This window comes from Armigeres subalbatus, chromosome 2 (genome assembly GCF_024139115.2).
Source record: "Armigeres subalbatus isolate Guangzhou_Male chromosome 2, GZ_Asu_2, whole genome shotgun sequence".
NCBI classification, from domain to species: Eukaryota; Metazoa; Arthropoda; class Insecta; order Diptera; family Culicidae; genus Armigeres; species Armigeres subalbatus.
The window spans coordinates 50,290,252-50,309,669 of NC_085140.1; the positions used below are offsets into that span (position 1 = coordinate 50,290,252).

Consider the following 19,418-nt stretch of genomic DNA (forward strand, 5'->3'; position numbering starts at 1 on the left):
TTACTCGTTTTTGGTGTTTGTGGTGTTGGTCTGTGCTTGCGATGCATGTACGGGATTGGTTCTTAACTGTTTGTTAATTTTTGATAATGAATAATTGATTGGTCCAGAAAAAATGAAAATCCATGGAGAAACAGTTGAGCCGTTAACGTTCAAAGTATATCATATTTTCGTGACGGTCTCCGATATTCGCAATCGCAAAGTGTTCCCCAATATAGAAAACACAAACGTAGTCCTACGTTGAAAAAATACGTGCCCTGACGTTTTGTCAACCACAGTCAAGAAAGGCAGAAGATTTCGTATGCCTGGGCCTATGCAGACATCAAACCTCAAGCGGCCATTATAAATGTGGTTCAGAATCAAGGACAACAAGACCTAAAGAAAAATATATTAAGCTCTTTTAGTGGAATGTATTAAACCGTCTAAGACGAATTAAGTACTGTCCATTTAATTCCACCAGTTAATTTTCGTTATCGTAGTCGTTATCGTTTATCGTTATTCGTAGAGTCAAGTACGAGACACTGAAGACGACCACACAGTTGTGGTCGAAATACGTATCTGTAAAGATAACGAAAATTAACTGGTGGAATTAAATGGACAGTACTTAATTCGTCTTAGACGGTTTAAGACCTAAAGACTATCTCATGTTTCCTGCTCAGATGACTTATCCAAATCTCGTTACTGTCGTAGCCTTACAAATCCTCGCTCTGAAATCAGCGGAAAATTTGTCTTCAACTCCGAAAATTGGAAAGCGTGCTTACGCTCCAAGAAATGAACACTGAATGATCGCCGTTTATTTTCATTCGAACAATCTAGAATTCCCTGTCAGCCTACTGAGATTGAATTTCAAATTTCTTCTCATTAGCTTCTTTGTGTGCTGGCATTTCAAATGCCTATTACGATTGAATTTCAAATACTTTATCATTTTTTTTTTATTGTCATTTTAAAATAGTTTAGTTTATTTCATTATTTTTATCGTGAATCCAAAGTATGTAACTAAAAATACGAATGCTTTTTTCCGACTCACTTTATTCTCCACAGTTACCACTTAGCAGTCGATGCTTCCGATGAGGAATTGTCGGGTTCAACGCGTATCAAAATACTTCTGATGCGCTACTTCTGCTCCTCTTCTGCTAAGATGATATTATTTGCGTATCTTTGTTCAGTTGCTTACACACTGTATGTAGTATCCAGAACAGTACTGTAGTAGTGGCAGGACGCGGTTAGTCGACGACTAACAAGCTTTTACGGGATGACTTTCTTGTTCAATACACTACATTCTTACAAAATTCTAGTTATTTCCGCTGAAGAGAAGAAAAGAAAAAAAAATTAGAACAAGCTGCGTCCGCCCTCGTGGCATCAGACGAGAGGTCAATTTGCTATGAACGCCTCAGATTAGCCATGCTGTACTTATTCTGATACTGCGTTTTCCCTCATAGGCGCTAGCGAGCGTTCAACTCACTTCTCGCTCCTCAGATCAACATAGAGACTGTGAAGGTAGTATTGAACACAGTCTTGCAAAATGTCGTGACCAAGATGAATACACAGCTAGGTGTTTCAGTCTGCCCAATTTATGGACGAGAAGAAGGCGGGGGTGAAAAATTCATTTTCGGTGCAAAACATAAACAAACCGGCTGGCTCTCCCATACTAAAATCCAAGATGGCTGAATCGTGAATTTGGCAGATTGGAACACCTAGTGGTGTATTCATCTTGGTCGTGACTATCACGAGATGATCAGAACCGTAAACAAAACACATCCTGTTTCGAAACGACGTTCATTACTGACAATCATTGACAGCGCATCATGACATGCAGAAGTTGATGCTCGAGTTCCTGAGGCAAGCGTGACGCACAGACTGACAACCACGAGCTGAGAGCCATAGAGAGCATCACTTCGGTCAGCTGTCAAAAGTGCAGGTGAGCGCCGTTGATGATTGATTTTGTTGTTGTCCGATTGTAATGACGGTGGTCGTGGAAAAAGGCTCGGGAACAAATTTACTTGAATTTTGGATTTGGATTTGAATTTCAAATCACATCAAATGGTATGTAAATTCAAGTAGACTATTGCAATAAGCAAACAACTGTATACAAAACTTCTTGCAGCATCTTCATGACTAAAACTTCACCTAATAAAAGTGCCAAATCCGTCTGACGATGTCCAGCACGTACCGGAGTCTACCTTCTCCCAATCCAAACAACACCACCGACAGTGTAGTGCAGTATATTGAACATTGGCGAGCAAGATATTCCGCTTGTGGTAGTGTGACCAAAAAAGAACCCCATTAGCGTAAAGTGTTGCATACGAGGAAAAACAGGAACAATAAAGGTAATAATGCTTATATCCGAGTTTTAGATAGACCTAGACCAATGATTTATTATTTTTTAGGATCGCAGCACATTAGAATAATCGTCAAGCAGATAAATAAATTCAAGCTTCTTCATGAGAAATTGCGAAACAGTTACCGTACAATGTGTACCTAGTATATTTATTTTTATGGACGATATCTCGATCCTCCAGCACCTTTGGAGCCGGATTTTCAGGACCGTCATGCCATCGACATCGAACCAACATCCCAACCACAATAGCCCTTACGAGTACATCAGGGTCATGCCAGTAATATACTGCAACAGGTAGCGCCTAGGGACTATTCACAGATTAAGTAACGCACAAATGGATTTTTAATTCCCGTCTCCCTATCGTAAAAAAATGTGGAAAAGTTCTTTTTTGCTTATACAGCGTTACTTAATTTGTGAAAAGTCTCCTAGCTTTTCGTCTGAACCGCGAAAGCGCAAAGGGGGAAAAACTGTATCCCGTAAATTTGACACCAATGAAGGAAGGCTATAAATGCGACGTTGAAAAATATTGAGTTTGCTTCGAACAACCGAAAACGCTTAGACCCACAAAAACGCTCAACGATTGTCGCTGCTAGCATACGGATCTGTGAAGGGAACACTACAAGATTCGTCGCTTTTTTCAGCTGAAGTTGGGTAATGGAGTTCAAATGACCGTTGTGTACGCTGTGTATCACAAAATTTTAATAAAACAAATCGTCGATTAATAAGACAATACGTTGTGAAAATATTTCATTGATCCAGTCGCTTTATACTATACTAAGAAAACTGCAGGATATTACGTAGTTATACTTCGATTGTACTTCCTACAAGCGTCAAGTAATTTGTGAATGACCCGTTACCACGTATACAAAATAAGCTGTTTGAATTTATTGTAGAAGAGTAAAATTGTACATGCCACGAATAGTCACCGTCACGGAGTAATAAATGTGAAAATCAATTGCTTAATTTATTATAACCAAGAATAAAAGAATGTCATCAATGTTCGGAATTAACAGTAGTCAAAGGTAAATATGAATATTACAAACAAATAGTAATTAAAATCATTATTACGTTGTAATGCTGAACTGGAATGAAAACACAAAGGTTGAGTCCAGTCAAGTTGTACACAAAGGTGACGTAGGACTACGTAGCTGAAATTAATGGTTTTTGTAATAATATTCTGATAAAGGGTATTAACAAGTATCGATGATAAATAATTGACATCCATTCTGCTCAGCTCTTAAGTGAGCATAACATCAAGAAAGGTATTCAGATCATGCCGCATGTGGCGCATACTCGTATGAGACATGCAAATATACATACTAAAATAATACAACTCAACCATTGTTCATTTATGGATTCCATTATCTATAATCATAATGAGTAATTCATCTGGTTCATCTGTGGTTCATCTCTCTTTATTTAAATTATTAAAACAAGGTATAGGTATGAAAAACGGTATAGATAGCACTACCGAAACATTTGTAAGACTTTCATACTCACAAAAAATTCAATTATTGTCTTCACATGAGTTAAAGTCAAATTTTAAGGATATAGTTTTGTAATTATACATGGGTCACGGACTCATTTGAAGTCCTTCCATGGATACAGCATAGGCATTATATTGTCAACGATGGTCTGGTTCAGTTTTACCAACAGCGTGTCCTCCAGATGTGCATCGGTCATTCCCGTGCGATGACTTGTTAATACAAGACCTAAAGCGCTGAACGCTCTTTCAACCGATGCTTGGTCAGAAGGCGCCGAAAGTACCACCATAGCCACAGCAAAAGCTCCGGATGTGAGGCCTTTCTGGCTAACCAATGGTTCCATACGTCATACGTGTGCGGCTGCCGAGGTTCAATTTCCAGCATTTTAATCTGTTGGCGGATATTATCCAAAGATTTCGACGAATTCGTAGGCATCAGCGTTCCACCGTACATGTCAGTGATGAAATCGTCCATTTCATCTGCTGTGGATGTCGAGGATTCGTTCATAGAAATATCCGGTGATGTCTCATTCGATGATGCAGAGCGGAGTGCATTAAGCCTCTCCCAAATTCGGATCAAATACTCCTAAAAGTAAATTTATATTTGAATACTGTTTTTTTACTTTCTATGCAGGTGCTAACGATGGGATCTTTAATTTTTTTAGCCAGATTTGTATGAGACGAAAAGCATCTAAGACAGTTAGGTCGGATTTTTATTGACCTTAAGACACATAATCCTGCGGTAATATTATTTTGCAACCCATATGAATTCACCTAGTGGTATCAGTCCCTTTCTTACATTTGTTTTCTTACTTTCTTACATGTAGCATGGCTGTATTGAAATTTTTAAGGATCCATCCCGTAACACTAAAATGACTGGATTGAACAAACTGATCCGAATAACTGTACGTACTCGTACAACTAAAATGTACTTATAGCTATATGTGCATACTGAAAACGTTTTATTCAATAAAAGCTCGAAGGGACAAGTATTATACATAGTATATATAGTATAGTACATTCGACTCAGTTCTACGAACTAAGATGATATCTGTAAGTTTGTATGAATGTGTGTGTGTGTTTGTATATACGTGTGTGTGCGAAATACAGTCATTGTTTGCTAATTAGGACCACTGCTAGGTGAATTCATCTGGATTTTTACCTTTATCACGAGAAATTAAGCATTAGGCTGTTGCATCGCACAGATATTGTGAAGCGCAGGCCGAGTAACAGTATACTACCCCCTCTATTAAAAACTATTTGCAATGCAATTTGCATAATAATGTTTATCACAAACAAACAGACCTGAAAATCATTACACTAATAAATTGTTCACCTGTTTTTTTTTTTATTATTTTGAGTAACTTCGTTTGAATTAATTTTAGTTTCAGCTTCGTTCAAATATTATGTGACGCAATTGAAGGGGAGGTTTGCCAATGTTTCGGTCTAAACTTAATATCAGTTATACGCAATTACCTGTGATTGTTCCTTTTCTTCGGTGCTGAGTATCTTAGAGACCAAGAAGTTAAATCTGGGATCCAAATACAGAGCGGCCCGGAAGAGCTGGTTTTCTTTCAACTTTTTCAAACGGTTCAGCGAAGCGCTTGTCAATGGTGTCACAAATCGATTGTTCTTGAGCTTAGTCAGTTCTTGAATGCCATTTAGCCATAGCATATAAAACTCGGAAAATGGTTGATGTTGTGATTGCATCAGCTTGGTGGCTGTGTAGAAAGATCTGAAAGCCTCCTCGTATTCTTTTATGAAGTTCCATGTCTCACCATCAATAGCTGCATAGAAAAAATAGAAATACTTTTTTTAGAAATCGTCAAAATATGGTTTATGAAATATTTGGATAGCCCCTTGAATAATGCTGGTGCTGTTTTCTAGTGAATGAAACATTTTGCGCAGTCTAAATATTCTACGCAACACGAGGGTGTAAAATCTATATGTGTTATGAACTATAAGCTCGTGACACATGCACGACAGATGGTGTCACCTGGTGTGTTTAACTGAACGAAGATATTGAATATAAATGTTTTGGATATTACGTCTAAATGTCTGTGGCCGCATCATCAAACAGAAATTCGCTAGTTAGAATAACCGAACCTAACTTACTAGCGAATTCACTAGCTGTCAAGTGAATTGTAGTGCACAGACAAACGGAACATTTGTTACAACGTTGTTTTTCTTCGAAACACATGTTTAAGGTAAAAATTCGAAAAAAAAAACGACCACTTCCTGAGTTCTGCACAACTGTAATTCTTCTTCTTCTTACTGGCATTACATCCCCACACTGGGACAGAGCCGCCTCGCAGCTTAGTGCTCATTAAGCACTTCCACAGTTATTAACTGCGAGGTTTCTAATATCATGAGACTAACACGATGATACTTTTATGTCCAGGGAAGTCGAGACAATTTCCAATCCGAAAATTGTCTAGACTGGCACCGGGAATCGAACCCAGCCACCCTCAGCATGGTCTTGCTTTGTAGCCGCGTGTCTTACCGCACGGCTAAGGAGCGCTCCTGCACAACTGTAATACATTTTTGAAATAGCGGCTTCTAAAAAAGTACAATTATTTGTTCTTTTTATCTATTTTGTAATGTGTTTAATATATCAAGAAAGAACATTTATTTTAATGCAAGTTATTGTTTTCGAAAGTTATTCTCAAAATTACCTAGTTCAGGATACTGCTCTCCGAGTGACGTGAAAAATTGCTCACGTTTGCTTATGAACCGCAACATTTTGTATTTGCCACCCCAGCGCGTGGGAGACCACAATGGAGGACGCTTTTCTTTGTGGTAATCAAAAATAGGATTGTATTTCACCTTTTTGGATTGCTTAACGATGGTTGAAATGGCTTTCATGATAGGATTATCAATACTAATGACATCATTCAGGGCAAGTCCCAGAGTGCGAATAGCGCAACGGATAATGTTGAACTGTTCGGTAAGCTCTGCCATTAAGGCTTCGATGAAATTGTCTTCTGCAGTATCATCTTCATCGTCGGTCGTTCCATGTTCCACCTGTGATTGCAGCATTGCGAACTCCTGTTGCAATTTTTTGGCAGCTGCCAGCATGTTCGCGCCATTGTCGGTGGTAATGGAAAATATTTGCTCCAACGGAAGATGATACCTCTTCAGGACGTCAAGGATTCTATTCTTTAAAAACTTGGCGGTCTGGCTTTCGTGAACCTCGAGCATTGCTGGGAAATGAAATAAACATTAGCATGTTGTTACACGACATAAAAACGGAGCTGTAGCGGAGTTTGGCTACGAGGGGCAAAGGAAATCTAGATTGGTCAAATTTAGTTGGCTAGAGTCATGGATAACCCGTAAATCCTCACGTAACATATAATATCGATAAAGAATAATCCTACCATAACATGTAAAAAGGGCCTATCTGATTTTTACAAACAAAAACGTTTGTGTCTCTGTAGAGCTTTTTTTCATTTCACCCACACAAAATAATACTACCAGCAGGTGGTGATCCATCTATTGGTGGTATTATTTTGCTTGTGTGTAATAAGCACTGGAAGGGCACAAAGGTCTTTGTTTACAAATGTCAGATAGTGCTTTTTTACATGTTATGATAGAAAAATGTGCGAAGTCGATTTTCTTACCCAGAGTACGACACACCATGCGTCCATCCAGTTCGTATTGTGCGTTTACACCTAGCACATGTCGGCTGTAGCGCACCGCAGAATCCACTTTTAAAGATACAAGCTTTCCGCGCATCTCGTTAGTGAGCCAATCAATAAGTCTAGACACAACCGCTCGGATGTGTGTTTTGATGTTGTCCCGATTAATTGTGATTCCTAGGGCATCACAGCACACACCCCAAACCCTCCGGAATGCAGACCATTCGAAGCAGTTTTGCGGAAGATTATTCACTGTAACAAGCTCCACACTTGCATGAATAATCGTTTCATGGTCGATTGCGACAGACCGTTTCGTAATCACTTTCTTCCGTTTAGGAGGCTCGTTCTCTTTGTCAAAAAAACCGTGAACTCGTGCCAGCTCTCCGTGCATCAAACGGAAATGCCTTATAAAATTTCCTCCTTCGTACCGCGTCTGCTCATATCGGCAGCCGATTTTTGCGTCGATATTGCAGATAAACCGATCGTCCTCTTTCTTTATTAACTCCCAGGCCGCAGACGCGTATGTACGCTTCCTGGACTTTCCGCTTCCGCTTCCCGAAGCTTCCATTGGTGGCGAGAGACCTAGTTTCGAATTCGAACACTTCACTTAAGCACACGATCGAGTGACTATCACGACAATCAGGATGACAAGGCTATGACAATCATAAATTTTGGAAACTTCTGCTATCATTCATACTGGTGCTCACAGTCAGAAAAAGTGAAGACATAGTGAGTGACCAAAAGCTTGTTGCTTCAATGTCACTTTCATGGTCAGCGTCACACCAAGCATGTGAGTTCCACATTTGGGCATCACAATTTAGTACTTGACACATGACATGGATTTTGTTATTGTCAGGCTTTGCATGACTTTAACGGTGACACTTTGCAGCACTGATTGAACATTCTATTTTTCAAACCACTCAAAACCAAAAAAAAATGGGGTCTTGAGTTTTTTTTTTTTTTTGTTTAAATAAGCATATTGTAAATCTAATTTCCATGGATGAGCTGTCCAAGGTCCTTAAAAATAATCTTTTTCATTTTATTTCATTTCTTGAGGGGAATATAGATGTTATTGTGAACTCTGCCTACTGAACTTGTGTTCTTTAAAAGGTGTTGTTCTTACTTAACTAAAATCCTAAAACTATATAAGCTTAATAGATAGTATTATTAACATCAAAAATTATTAGATGTCTATCAAATTCACAGAGTTATTAACTATGTAAATTTTAAGATTACGCTTGAACACGAAAACGGATGGAGCACTTTTCACGAGCTCGGGAATTTTATTATACACATGTGGCCCAGTATTGGAAAATCTACGCCTTCCTATTTCTGTTCGGAATCCAACCCGTTGAAGCTAATCCGCATATCTTGTACGATGTCGATGTTGGGCACTTCTAAACGACCAGTTGTGGAGGGTACCAGAATCGTTGATAATTTTGTACATGCAGATGCCGACTTGAAGCATGTATATCCCTGATATAGGTGGTACCGTATGATATGGCAGACAGAACAAGTCGCGTGGAGCAAACTGGGATAGTTTTCGTAGTACTCCACACAGGGAAGCGCACTTAGAGATAATCAGCTGCGTGTGCACGTTTCAGTTAAGTCGATCGTCGGTATGTATTCCCATATATTCGTATTCGGGTACTTTCTCAATTATTGTATCGTTGACAACCAGATTTGGACAAGTTTCTCTATCTTTCTTAAGCAAACTGAAGATCATCATCTTAGTTTTCCTTAGATTAAGTGCTAGAAGGTTATTCTCTAAATAGGCTGAGATCAGAATCATATCTTGCCTCATATCTTGAACTACTTTCACAGCTTGTGGACCTTTATACGAAATTGCCGTATCGTCGGCAATGTCATTGACATATGTGAGGAAAAATAAAGGCCCTATGTTGCTGCCTTGGGGTACTCCACAGGTTACCGGACATTCCTTACTTTTAACATCCGAGTTGCAGAAATCTCACCTACACCAGCTCCTTGGTGCTCTTACAGTGGTCCTGTATCCGACTGTACTTCATGCTTCTGCTCCAGGATTAGTTCCCCCGCTCTGATACGTCTGCCGCTTCACACGAATCTGTGACAAAAGGTCGAAAGGACAAAAGGTCGAAAGGCACAAAAGGTCGAAAAAGACAAAAGGTCAAAAAGGACAAAAAGTCGAAAGGGTCAAAAGAACGATCAAGAACAAGTTGATAACAAGTTGGGTGTATTCCGAAAGAATTTATGAAATGCATTTAACTTCGAGTAGAAATAACACACTCATCACAACAATCAAAATTGAAGAATGAACAATTTTCAAAGAAGGAATAATTACTATGAAACAATATTATGAATATCTAGATAGTTCTGTTAGAGATAAAAATAATGTTTATTGAATAAAACTTGTATTGCGCGAGACAGAGTTGTACTATACAGTTGGCAAAAAAGTAGCTCTTTTATTTGAAACTATTTTCAGCAATTAAATAAAATTCATTCAATGAGTGCAAATAATAGATGAAAATCCTGGTTTTCTGAATGTCGCTTCGATCTGTCGAAATAGTGCACTCCGCAGCCACGCAGGCGCACACATTGAAAATAAACCGGCGTGTAATATACGCCGGTGTATTTGTTGTGCGGCGTGCACCATTTTGACCATTTTGATCGAAGTGACATTTAGAAAACTCAACATCCATCTATTAGTTGTACTCATTGAATAAATTTTATTTATTTGTTAAAAATTGTGAAAAATGAAAGAGTAGAGTTTTTGGTAACTGTGTAGGGCAACTCTGGTGCTAGATTAACTCTTTCCGTTTCAGTTCCTTGTCCATTTCGATTCTTTGATCTTATTGATCTTTGGTTTCTTTCGAACTTTTGTCCCTTTCGACGTTCTTTCCGTTCCGACCTTTTGTCCCGTTCGACGTTTTGTCCTTTCGATCTTTTGTCCCTTTCAACCTTTTGTCCTTTTCGACCATTTGTCCCTTCGACCTTTTGTCTTTCGACGTTTTGTCTTCCGACCTTTTGTCCTTTCGACGTTTTGTCTTTCGACCTTTTGTCCCTAACCCTTGAGAACCAATGCAGTACCGGTTTCGTTACAGTTTTTGTCTTGTTTTTTTTTTCAAGAGTATCATGACAAGGTCCCGCTATTTAGATTCTTCACAGAGAACAAGCTCACTTTTTCTAACTCTGCCGATGACCTACTAAGAATATTGAATTCTTTGTGCTACTCTGTCTTGTATACTTGTTACCTTTACCCGAAGGTTCGATTGGACGTATTTTATTTAATAAATACATATAATAATATAAAAATAAAATAATTTAATAAATACATTTATTTAATAAATAAATAAAAAATAAATTTTATTACTTCAACGATGTCACGCTCAAAAACTTCGCAGACCTAGATATGCTGTCGGTTTGGCATCATGGCCCATCTTGTGTCGCTCTATACATAAGATAAGCTCTCGATTTGTGAACGTTTCACGTGCTTTTCAGTTCCAACTAATGAAGGTTGCAGCATGAATAGACTGTCAGAACTTCCGAAAGTTCTGATTGCGTTTCTAGCGCGACAAAATATAAGAAACCATGCTAAACGTGTTTTGGTCGAAATTCCGGTCTAATCTGACAAATTTAAACGTTTCATTTTCAATTGATAGTAGCATACTTAAAATCGTTCTGTTTTCATTGCACATTCTCATAAGAACGTACAATGTACATATTCATTTATCAGTTTTGTTGTTCCCCAAAAGTAACCACTTGCACTTTATCTCGACTTGTTAACATTATAATTACCTATGTCGGTGTCGCTACCTGCTTTATCTCACCTTAACATGCCATTTGTCGCCGACATCTTAAGTGGTTATCTTCTCATGTATCATACATTTAACTTACATTGAAACAACAGAATTCATAGTCCACTTAGCCAGCTCGTATAAGTTCAAACGCATGTTATCTTCTTTCACTGACCTACCTCACTACCGCCTAGAGGCGGCGATCCAAAACTGAAACAAACGTCAATGCCGTCATACCACCATCGTCTCGCTGACTGTCGCCGACGTTTCAAGTCAGATTGGTGCACAACCGGTACTTTTCGGTCGAGAAGAGACAGTAGGGTGTTCGAAATCAAAACTAGTTCTTACCGAAGCGTATTCCAAAAACCATGTTTTAGTAGGGAGCCCGGGAAGACAGCTAATGAAAATTTAAGAGAGAAGATTCGTTATTAAAAAGGTTTGAAAAGTAAAATTGAATTGTACTTTTGGTCTAAATAATGTAAATAATAAGGCTTGTATGGTTGATACCCGTACTCATAGTTTGTTTTGAACTTCTCCTATTTTCGATATAAATAAAAAACTTCTCATTTGCAAGATCCACACACCCTAAGCGACAGCCTTAAACTTGAACTCATATCATCCTTCACCGTTACTGCACAGTCAATGTCTCGACAAACCCGCACCTCACGAGCACGCATACCCTCTCCGATCCTCCACCCATCCATCGAGGAAAGCTGCCGCGTCACACTCTTGGCGTAGGCACCCACTTAGCGTGTGCGCCGCCGTGCGCGCGAATCGAAACCGCTACGAAAGTTGAGACGAGGCCCTCGTCGTCATCGTCGTCGTCGTCGTCGCACAGCTGATGATGGCTCAAAAGATGGGCCGTCCGCCGTTGCGTCGCTGAGTTGTTTTGCCCCTTTGCACGATAACTGGTTTCGATACTGTTGTCGCACTTGGGAACATGTGATGAGGGGGTGGGCGGCCAGTCGAGTTGAGAGGCGGAAAACTTTTCTTTCGACCTCAAACTAAAGCACTTTGGAACTGGCATGCGAGTGAGCGTCTTTATCTTTTTGATTCGTTATCTCTACGGTTTCTGGGTGTTTGCGTTTTATCGCCTAATGGAAAAAAAGCCAAATCGTGAACGAGTGTATAGTTGAGAGTAGGTTATCAAGCACACGCAAAAGGTTAGATATCTATCGTTACATATTCTAAATCTGAAGTATGACGTTTTTCGTTATACTGAACTTGATACCTCGATACCGACCTGCAATAAATCCATTGATTGATAAGGGTGTTCAGGTCCACACTTAAATTGCATCACTTTGTACAACTCAATTTTCAGGGGCAGATATACAATATGTAAGCTTGGTTTACACATTACTTCTTCTTCTTCTTCTTCGTGTTTTTTTTGCTTTTTACCGCTAGGTGGATTAATCAGGGTTTTTAAGTTTAGATTTCTTTGAGACAGTTGACCTGATAGAAAATGATGATGTTGGTGCTATCAACCAATAAAAAGTTTTGACCTAAGAGGTCGAAGTCATCATTTTCAGCTGGCTTTTTCTGAAGAGGTGATGAGACACGAATCATGTACTTTCAGATTGGTTTTGGCTTCGTTTTCACCAGGTATTTGTTCGAGATCTTTGGAATTGCATTCATCAGACATTTCTCAGATTTATGATTAGCATGGTAGTGGAGTCAATCGTTAGGAATCTACTTACAATTGAAACCTTCCTGCTGCACGTCTCCTCTGCTGACTCGATAGCCCTCTGGAACTCTAGCAGTGCGTGGTCAATGTCTTCGGTGATGGGAAGTTCGGTGTTGAAGTTTAGGTTGTGGTCTATGGTGCGTTAAAATGCGACCTAATCGACATGATGGTAATCGTTTCTCATTTTACGATGATTGGTCTCGATCTCGATGTTTCCTGCAGTGACTACCATCGGATAGTGGTTGGATCGCAGGTCGTTGATGATGAGTGGGTGGGAAATGTTGTCGCCAAGATTTGATAAGAAGATGTCCAAGGTGGATGGGTTTCCTACTGCTGATAGGAACGTGGGGTCGTCCGGTGCATATATAGAATAGTATCCTGCCTGTGTATCGTCCGCGAGAAGACGTCCGTTCGTATTGCGTATGCAGTTGTTCCAATCTTCACACCTTGCGTTCAGGTCCCCAACCAGTATGAACTTACCTCTCCATCTGGTCAATTTGCTTGAATTTGTCACTGTTCTCCTTGGTACATTGCTTTGCACAGTATGCTGCTATCATTTTCACCGGTCCTAGATCCGAGCCCCTTGAATGACGATTTAGATGGATGACAATGTGATCAAAAAGACTATAGATTTAGCTTGAGATGGGTTTCCGTTAGAGCTGCCACGTCGATATCGTTGGTATGGAAAAACTCGATGAGCTCTTCACGTTTGTCCGCCAGCGAGCAGGCGTTCCACAGTAGAGTTTTGATGGGTTTAGCAGCCATATCTGGTGAAGGATCGACCCAGAGTACGGATCTGCTCCTGTCTGTTTTGATATTTGTGTAGTACGGTGACCATCTCGTCGAAGAGCAGCAGCTGTTCGATGTTTCTTCTTTTTCTTCTTCTTTTTGTGGTCGGGTGATCCGTAGTGGAAGAACTCCAGCCCTAGGGCCAACCCAGCTAGATTAGAGGCTGGATCGGAGTTCATCCGAAGAGGAGGGAAATTCTGTACGTTTATAGGCGAAGTTGGCGGAGCGTTGTTCTTCTTCCTTCCAGGTTGGTTGGATGTAGATGCCTTGTTCCTTATCTCCCACTATTCGGTACGCATCGAGCACGATCGATCGTTTCCCCGATAGTTACATTTACAATTGACGCATTTCAATTTGATTGCATCCTCCAGAAAACAATCCACTGTGAGGTGCCCTTAGACACAATTGGCACAACGAGATTTTCAGTTGCAGTACTTAGTGTCGTGTCCGAATTCCAGCGTTGACACTGAGTCTCGGTTTCGGAGCCCCAGCGGCATACGACCCTGTTACTGTTCCCTTCCGAAAATGTACCAGATATTACCGATCGTGGTACCTTCTCGTCTCTTCTTCCTTGCGTTTCATTGGGAAAACACCCAACGACTGCAGTTTGTAACGATTGATGAGCTCAATTTCGATGGCTTTGGTGTCCATATCTGGTAGTTCTCTGCCCACCGACTTGAATGGCTTCTCATTCGCAAAATCATGGGAATAGTACTGCGCCTTTCGTCGTTCCAGGTACGAGATGACTGCATCGTAGTCCTTCTTACTGTTGGTTGACAATTTTGTGCCAACACGGCACAAAAGCTTGAACTCGCAAGACACTCGTTCGGCATCCAGATCCTTCATCAGCTTGTCCAGGGTAACATTTTTCATCATAATCGCTGAGCTGCGTTTCTTCTTCTTCAGCATCCGCATCATAGCCGAAATCACCCAGATCGCTATCATTAACGGCTGTGTCGCCGGTGCTGTACCGATTGCTCGCTATGACGGTGTTTCGTTTGCGACAGCTTCGGGGTGCTGCCAGATGTTGACATCCTTCGATTGTCGCCTTTCATCTTCTTTACTGCTCTTGCCAGATCCGGGGTACTGGCCGTTGTATTGGCTGACTGGTTTACCGACGCAGTCTGATTACGCCGACGCCGCATTTACTAGCCAACCGACCGATACTCGATTTTAAAAAATAACGCGTTCCTAAGCGACCGTCCGAGTTATCTACGCAGTTACTGCCTAATAGCCAACAGGCCAAGAAATAGGCGAACCGGTGTCCACATCAGACTATCCCACAAGGATCTGATTGTGGATCGAAACGCTGGAGCAAGCTCTATAGTTTCTTTGCTGGTACGAGGAGAAAACGCCCGAACAGCTCGGACGTTGAGACTAACTGTGACTGACTCTGATCCCTCGATCGGAGATTCCCGAGAAAACTTCATTTGTGCGACAATATCTAATGTATCTAATTAAGAAAGCTCATTAGCTCCGCCCCTTTGTTCTTCGTAATGAGTGCAAATCAAATTTGCAACCATAACAATAGCCAAACATTTACAAAGGTGGCAAAAATGTACACCTGCCTGAAAAGTGAGGCAACAAAAGTTGGACTGGTGGTGAATGCGTCGAAAACAAAATACATGCTTGTGGGCGGAACCAAGCACGACATGCCCGCCTGGAATGCAGTGTTACTAGAGTTTCCATTTCCCGGTCATTTTCGTTGTCCCGGGATTCGGGATGAACTTGTTCATATATCCCGGGAAATCCCGGGATCCCGGGATTTTTCCATGTTTACCTTAGAAAACTTATTTTTTGGAAAAATATATTAAGCTCGTTTAGTGGAATGTATTAAACCGTCTAAGACGAATTAAGTACTGTCCATTTAATTCCACCAGTTAATTTTCGTTATCTTTGCAGATACGTATTTCGACCACAACTGTGCGGTCGTCTTCAGTGTCTTGTACTTGACTCGACTATTTTTTGATTTAAAAACGATTTTATTCAATTTTCAGGGGTAAAGTTCATGTTTTAGAAAGGACAGATAATACAGATTTCAAATTGGAACTCAATTCAATTCTAATTTGAATCCATTCTTTCGAAAAAAAAAACGAATGTTAGAATAGAAGAAGGGTTCGCTGGCGGTTGAAGTCGGCTTGACTGTTTGCATAGTTTTGAATATGCATTGGGTTTAGACAGTTGCTGCGATTGCATTCAATACCCTAGTGACAAAAGATGGAAGATGCGCAGTAGAATCGTACTGGGCCCATAACCTATTGGATATATGGGAACCCCCTCACAAAGGAAACACAATACTACAGTATCCTCCAACTCATGGCAGACTACTAATTGATACATTTACCAAGAGCTGCAGCTCTTCCTAATTTTGAACAGATTGCTTCCTAATCTTGATGTTAATCGTTAATTTATCGTTATCGTCGATAAAGTTAATTGTATTCAACGTAATCGCTTGCTGCGATAAAGATGAATCAACTCAATTATTATCGGAGTTCGATAATTTAACGTAAGTTAACTCGTAAGTTTAACGTAAGTTAATTTAATGATAATGGGGTTAATAGATTACGCGATCAAAGTTGGTATACAATTTTGACAGAAGCCGAGAATTGGACAAATTGATTGCGGCCTGTTGACCAGAGTTGATTTTGATCGAAGCGATACACGAAAAAAATTGGGCAGAACATCGGGGTCGGACCACTTGTACTTGCGCATGTGCTGATACATTTGTTGTACGAACGTCGATTGGAAGGACATGAATTGGATCAAGAATTGTTTTGGAGTAAAGAAGCTTAGGAAGACTGACTCAATGTTGGGCGACGCGAGGAGATTAGCAAGGCGAATATCAGCTAGTGTACACAACCTCGCTGTAGACGGGAGATAGGTAGGAAGCAGGCGCCAAATAAATGTAGCTGATCTTGTACTGTAGATACTTGTCGTTAATTAATTAATGTCGTTAGTGGAATCTAATATTTTTGTGAAGGTGTTCTATCAACTATCTCCGATGTTTTCATGTCTGTTCCTCTCTTACTAATTTAATGATAACATGATGCCTGAGCCTACCAAATAAACGAACTTAGAAAAAAATCATGTCTGATGGGAGGTTTAAAAGTATAATATGGGTTTATCACCTAAGTTTGGTTTCGCATTCAAAACAAATAACTTTTGTAAGAAGAAAAATTACACTGTGTTTGTGAACCGGAAATGAAACAGTATTTTTTGTCCCGGGTATCCCGGGATTTTCGGGATTTAAAAATAATATCCCGGGAATCGGGAAATCCCGAATTTTCCCAAATCCCGGGATTTTTCGTCCCGGGATGTCCCGGGATGGAAACTCTAAGTATTACGATAGACGGGGATACCTTCCAGGTGGCCGAGGAATTCGTCTACCTTGGATCCTTGCTAACAGCTGATAACAATGTAAGTCGTAAAATACGCAGGCGTATCATCTGTGGAAGTCGGGCCTGCTACGGTATCCAGAAGAAACTGCTGTCAAAAAAGATTCGCCATCGCACCAAATGTGTCATGTGCCGGTAGTCCTCTACGGACATGAAACATGGACAATGCTCGAGGAGGACTTGCAAGCACTGGGAGTGTTCGAGAGACGGGCGCTTAGGACCATCTTTGGCGGTGTGCAAGAGAACGGTGTGTGGTGGCGAAGAATGAACCACGAGCTCGCCCAGCTCTACGGCGAAGCCAGTATCCAGAAGGTAGCTAAAGCAGGAAGGGTACGATAGGCAGGACATGTTGCAAGAATGCCGGACAGCAACCCTGCGAAGATGGTGTTAACTCCCGATCCGTCATGTACGAGACGGCGTGGAGCGCAATGATCGAGGTGGGCAGACCCGGTACAAAACGACTTGGCGAGCGTGTGGCGCATTCGAGGATGGAGTGATGCGGCCTCGAACCGTGTATTGTGGCATTAAATTGATGATAAAATGTTAGCTGTTTAGATATAAACTGAATAAATGAAAATGAAATGAACATCGTTATCGATCCCAACAGCATCTGTGATGGCCGTTATGGTGCGGCAGACAATTTATTCGCCGCGGTAAGTAATGTCTATTGCCATTCATCGTAAGAAAGTTAAATTTTCTCGTTAGATTCTGATAATCGTTTAGTTGCTGATATGAATTATAAATACGCATTATTGAAAATAAGAAAACATATTTTCTGAGTACATTATTGAATATAAGAAAGCTGCTTTCTCGAGCGCGAGTCACTCAGTTATTGATTGAAAGAGAAAGTTAGTCGCAAGTATCAGATATTTAGTTTTCACTCAAGTGAAAATGTCTAGTTAATAGTTGTAAATTCTTAACGAGGTTTCAAGAAGCGTAAATAGTACAGATATGCTCCGATTTTATCATGTTCCGATTTTGTCACGCTCCGATTTCGTCAACAAAATTATTCAGTTTTTATCAACAAGAAAATTCAATCATTTTTTTTTAAGATTTAGCTTTTAAAATCAAATAACTTGGGTTAGTGTCTGGCCAAATGTTATATTTATAGTATTTCAAGCTCTAACTAACCGTAACTAACAAGACAGGGTTTCTCTTCAACGACTTCCCCCATCGAAAGAAAAGAGACAATATGCGGGTTTGTTTGTACTTTATTACTTCAGGACGAAGGATTACATTGTTATCTGGTGTTCTGATATAACTGAAAAATAATTGAGATACTTTCTCGGATGTTCGAGGCCGTCCAAACTGTTCTGGAGTACATATCCTCGAATGCATTAGGAAATACGTCCAAAAATGATGTTCTTAGACTCGATATCAAATCGTTGAGACAAATGATGCCATACTAAAACATTTACACGGTTACTTTGACAGTCTTTTCAAAGAATTTTCCAAGAATTTCTGTTCCACATATCAATACCGACTGTATTGCATCTCTTCAAAACTTCATGGATCTCAGATTATTTCAATACCGAATTTTCAAAACGACTTTGACCTATCCAATGATCCAACTTATGAATGATGTTAGATATGATATCCCAGTGAGTCCATTTAGCTTATATGACTTCAATCATCACTTGTACTAGTCATTACAGGCTTTTACGGTTGGCAAAAATATTCTGGAAGTCGTATTGTTTTATGTAATCATCCAAGTCCACAAAAAAGTCCGCAGCTAAATTGCTCGATACAAACACCTCATTAGTTATTGTGCATCTGATAGATGCCTTGATCTTAACTCAAGATCATTTTGGAGGACCTTGGACATCTCCTTCTTTTGCTATGGCTCTACATTCCAACAGGAACTTGGGGGGCTTTTCAACTTAGTATTCTATTAGCATTTCTTCAGCTATTAATTGAAAGCTTTTCTGTGCCCGCCATTGCATGAGTATGTATCTTGTGAGGCAAGTACATAAAATGTACTATAGAGTACAACACCTGATAATCGGGATTTCTCACTAGAGATGAAATAAACTAAACCGTCTATGTCGAGTGATCGATTGGAAAAGACCTGTTGGTCCGTTTATTGTTATAAACAAAACTCAGACAGTGTTGCGCGCAGCGCAGACCTGTCAAACTTGCATACACGCTAAAGTGTAATTAATCGATTTTGCGTTACAATATACTTCAGCTCTTCCTCCTTTAAGAAAGGCTTTTATCCGAAAGAACAAAAATTCAAAACTTAAAAATATTCAAATTCACTTTCTATTCTAGGTTTCCTAGCTCTTTTTGATCGCCTAGGTAGGCCAGAAAGCTCTACCGGC

At 40.1% G+C, this 19,418-nt stretch overlaps 3 protein-coding genes across 3 annotated transcripts in view; all 3 read right to left on the reverse strand.

Moving 5' to 3' along the window:
• Positions 1 to 19,418, reverse strand: part of LOC134214378 (heparan sulfate 2-O-sulfotransferase pipe) — a 1,043,896-nt gene that overhangs the window by 241,243 nt on the left and 783,235 nt on the right. The gene's annotated exons all lie outside the window — the stretch shown is intronic.
• LOC134214377 (uncharacterized) lies at positions 3,740 to 6,565 on the reverse strand. The gene is made up of 3 exons (XM_062693766.1): positions 6,494 to 6,565; positions 5,295 to 5,605; positions 3,740 to 4,404 (listed from the first exon to the last, which is right to left on the reverse strand). Exons 1-3 carry the CDS (start codon positions 6,558 to 6,560, stop codon positions 4,048 to 4,050), a joined length of 735 nt encoding a protein of 244 aa, XP_062549750.1. The 5' UTR covers positions 6,561 to 6,565; the 3' UTR covers positions 3,740 to 4,047.
• Positions 6,622 to 7,553, reverse strand: LOC134214750 (uncharacterized). The gene is made up of 3 exons (XM_062694077.1): positions 7,439 to 7,553; positions 6,701 to 7,021; positions 6,622 to 6,656 (listed from the first exon to the last, which is right to left on the reverse strand). Exons 1-3 carry the CDS (start codon positions 7,551 to 7,553, stop codon positions 6,622 to 6,624), a joined length of 471 nt encoding a protein of 156 aa, XP_062550061.1.

Coding starts and splice junctions, on each gene's coding strand:
- LOC134214377 (XM_062693766.1), bottom strand. CDS start 6,560: ATGTTGCGGTTCATAAGCAAACGTGAGCAATTTTTCACGTCACTCGGA. Junction 5,606..6,493: donor AGAGCAGTATCCTGAACTAG/GTAATTTTGAGA, acceptor TTTTCTATGCAG/CTATTGATGGTGAGACATGG. Junction 4,405..5,294: donor AAGAAAAGGAACAATCACAG/GTAATTGCGTAT, acceptor ATTTACTTTTAG/GAGTATTTGATCCGAATTTG.
- LOC134214750 (XM_062694077.1), bottom strand. CDS start 7,553: ATGCGCGGAAAGCTTGTATCTTTAAAAGTGGATTCTGCGGTGCGCTAC. Junction 7,022..7,438: donor CATGGTGTGTCGTACTCTGG/GTAAGAAAATCG, acceptor TTCATTTCCCAG/CAATGCTCGAGGTTCACGAA. Junction 6,657..6,700: donor TGCCCTGAATGATGTCATTA/GTATTGATAATC, acceptor ACCATCGTTAAG/CAATCCAAAAAGGTGAAATA.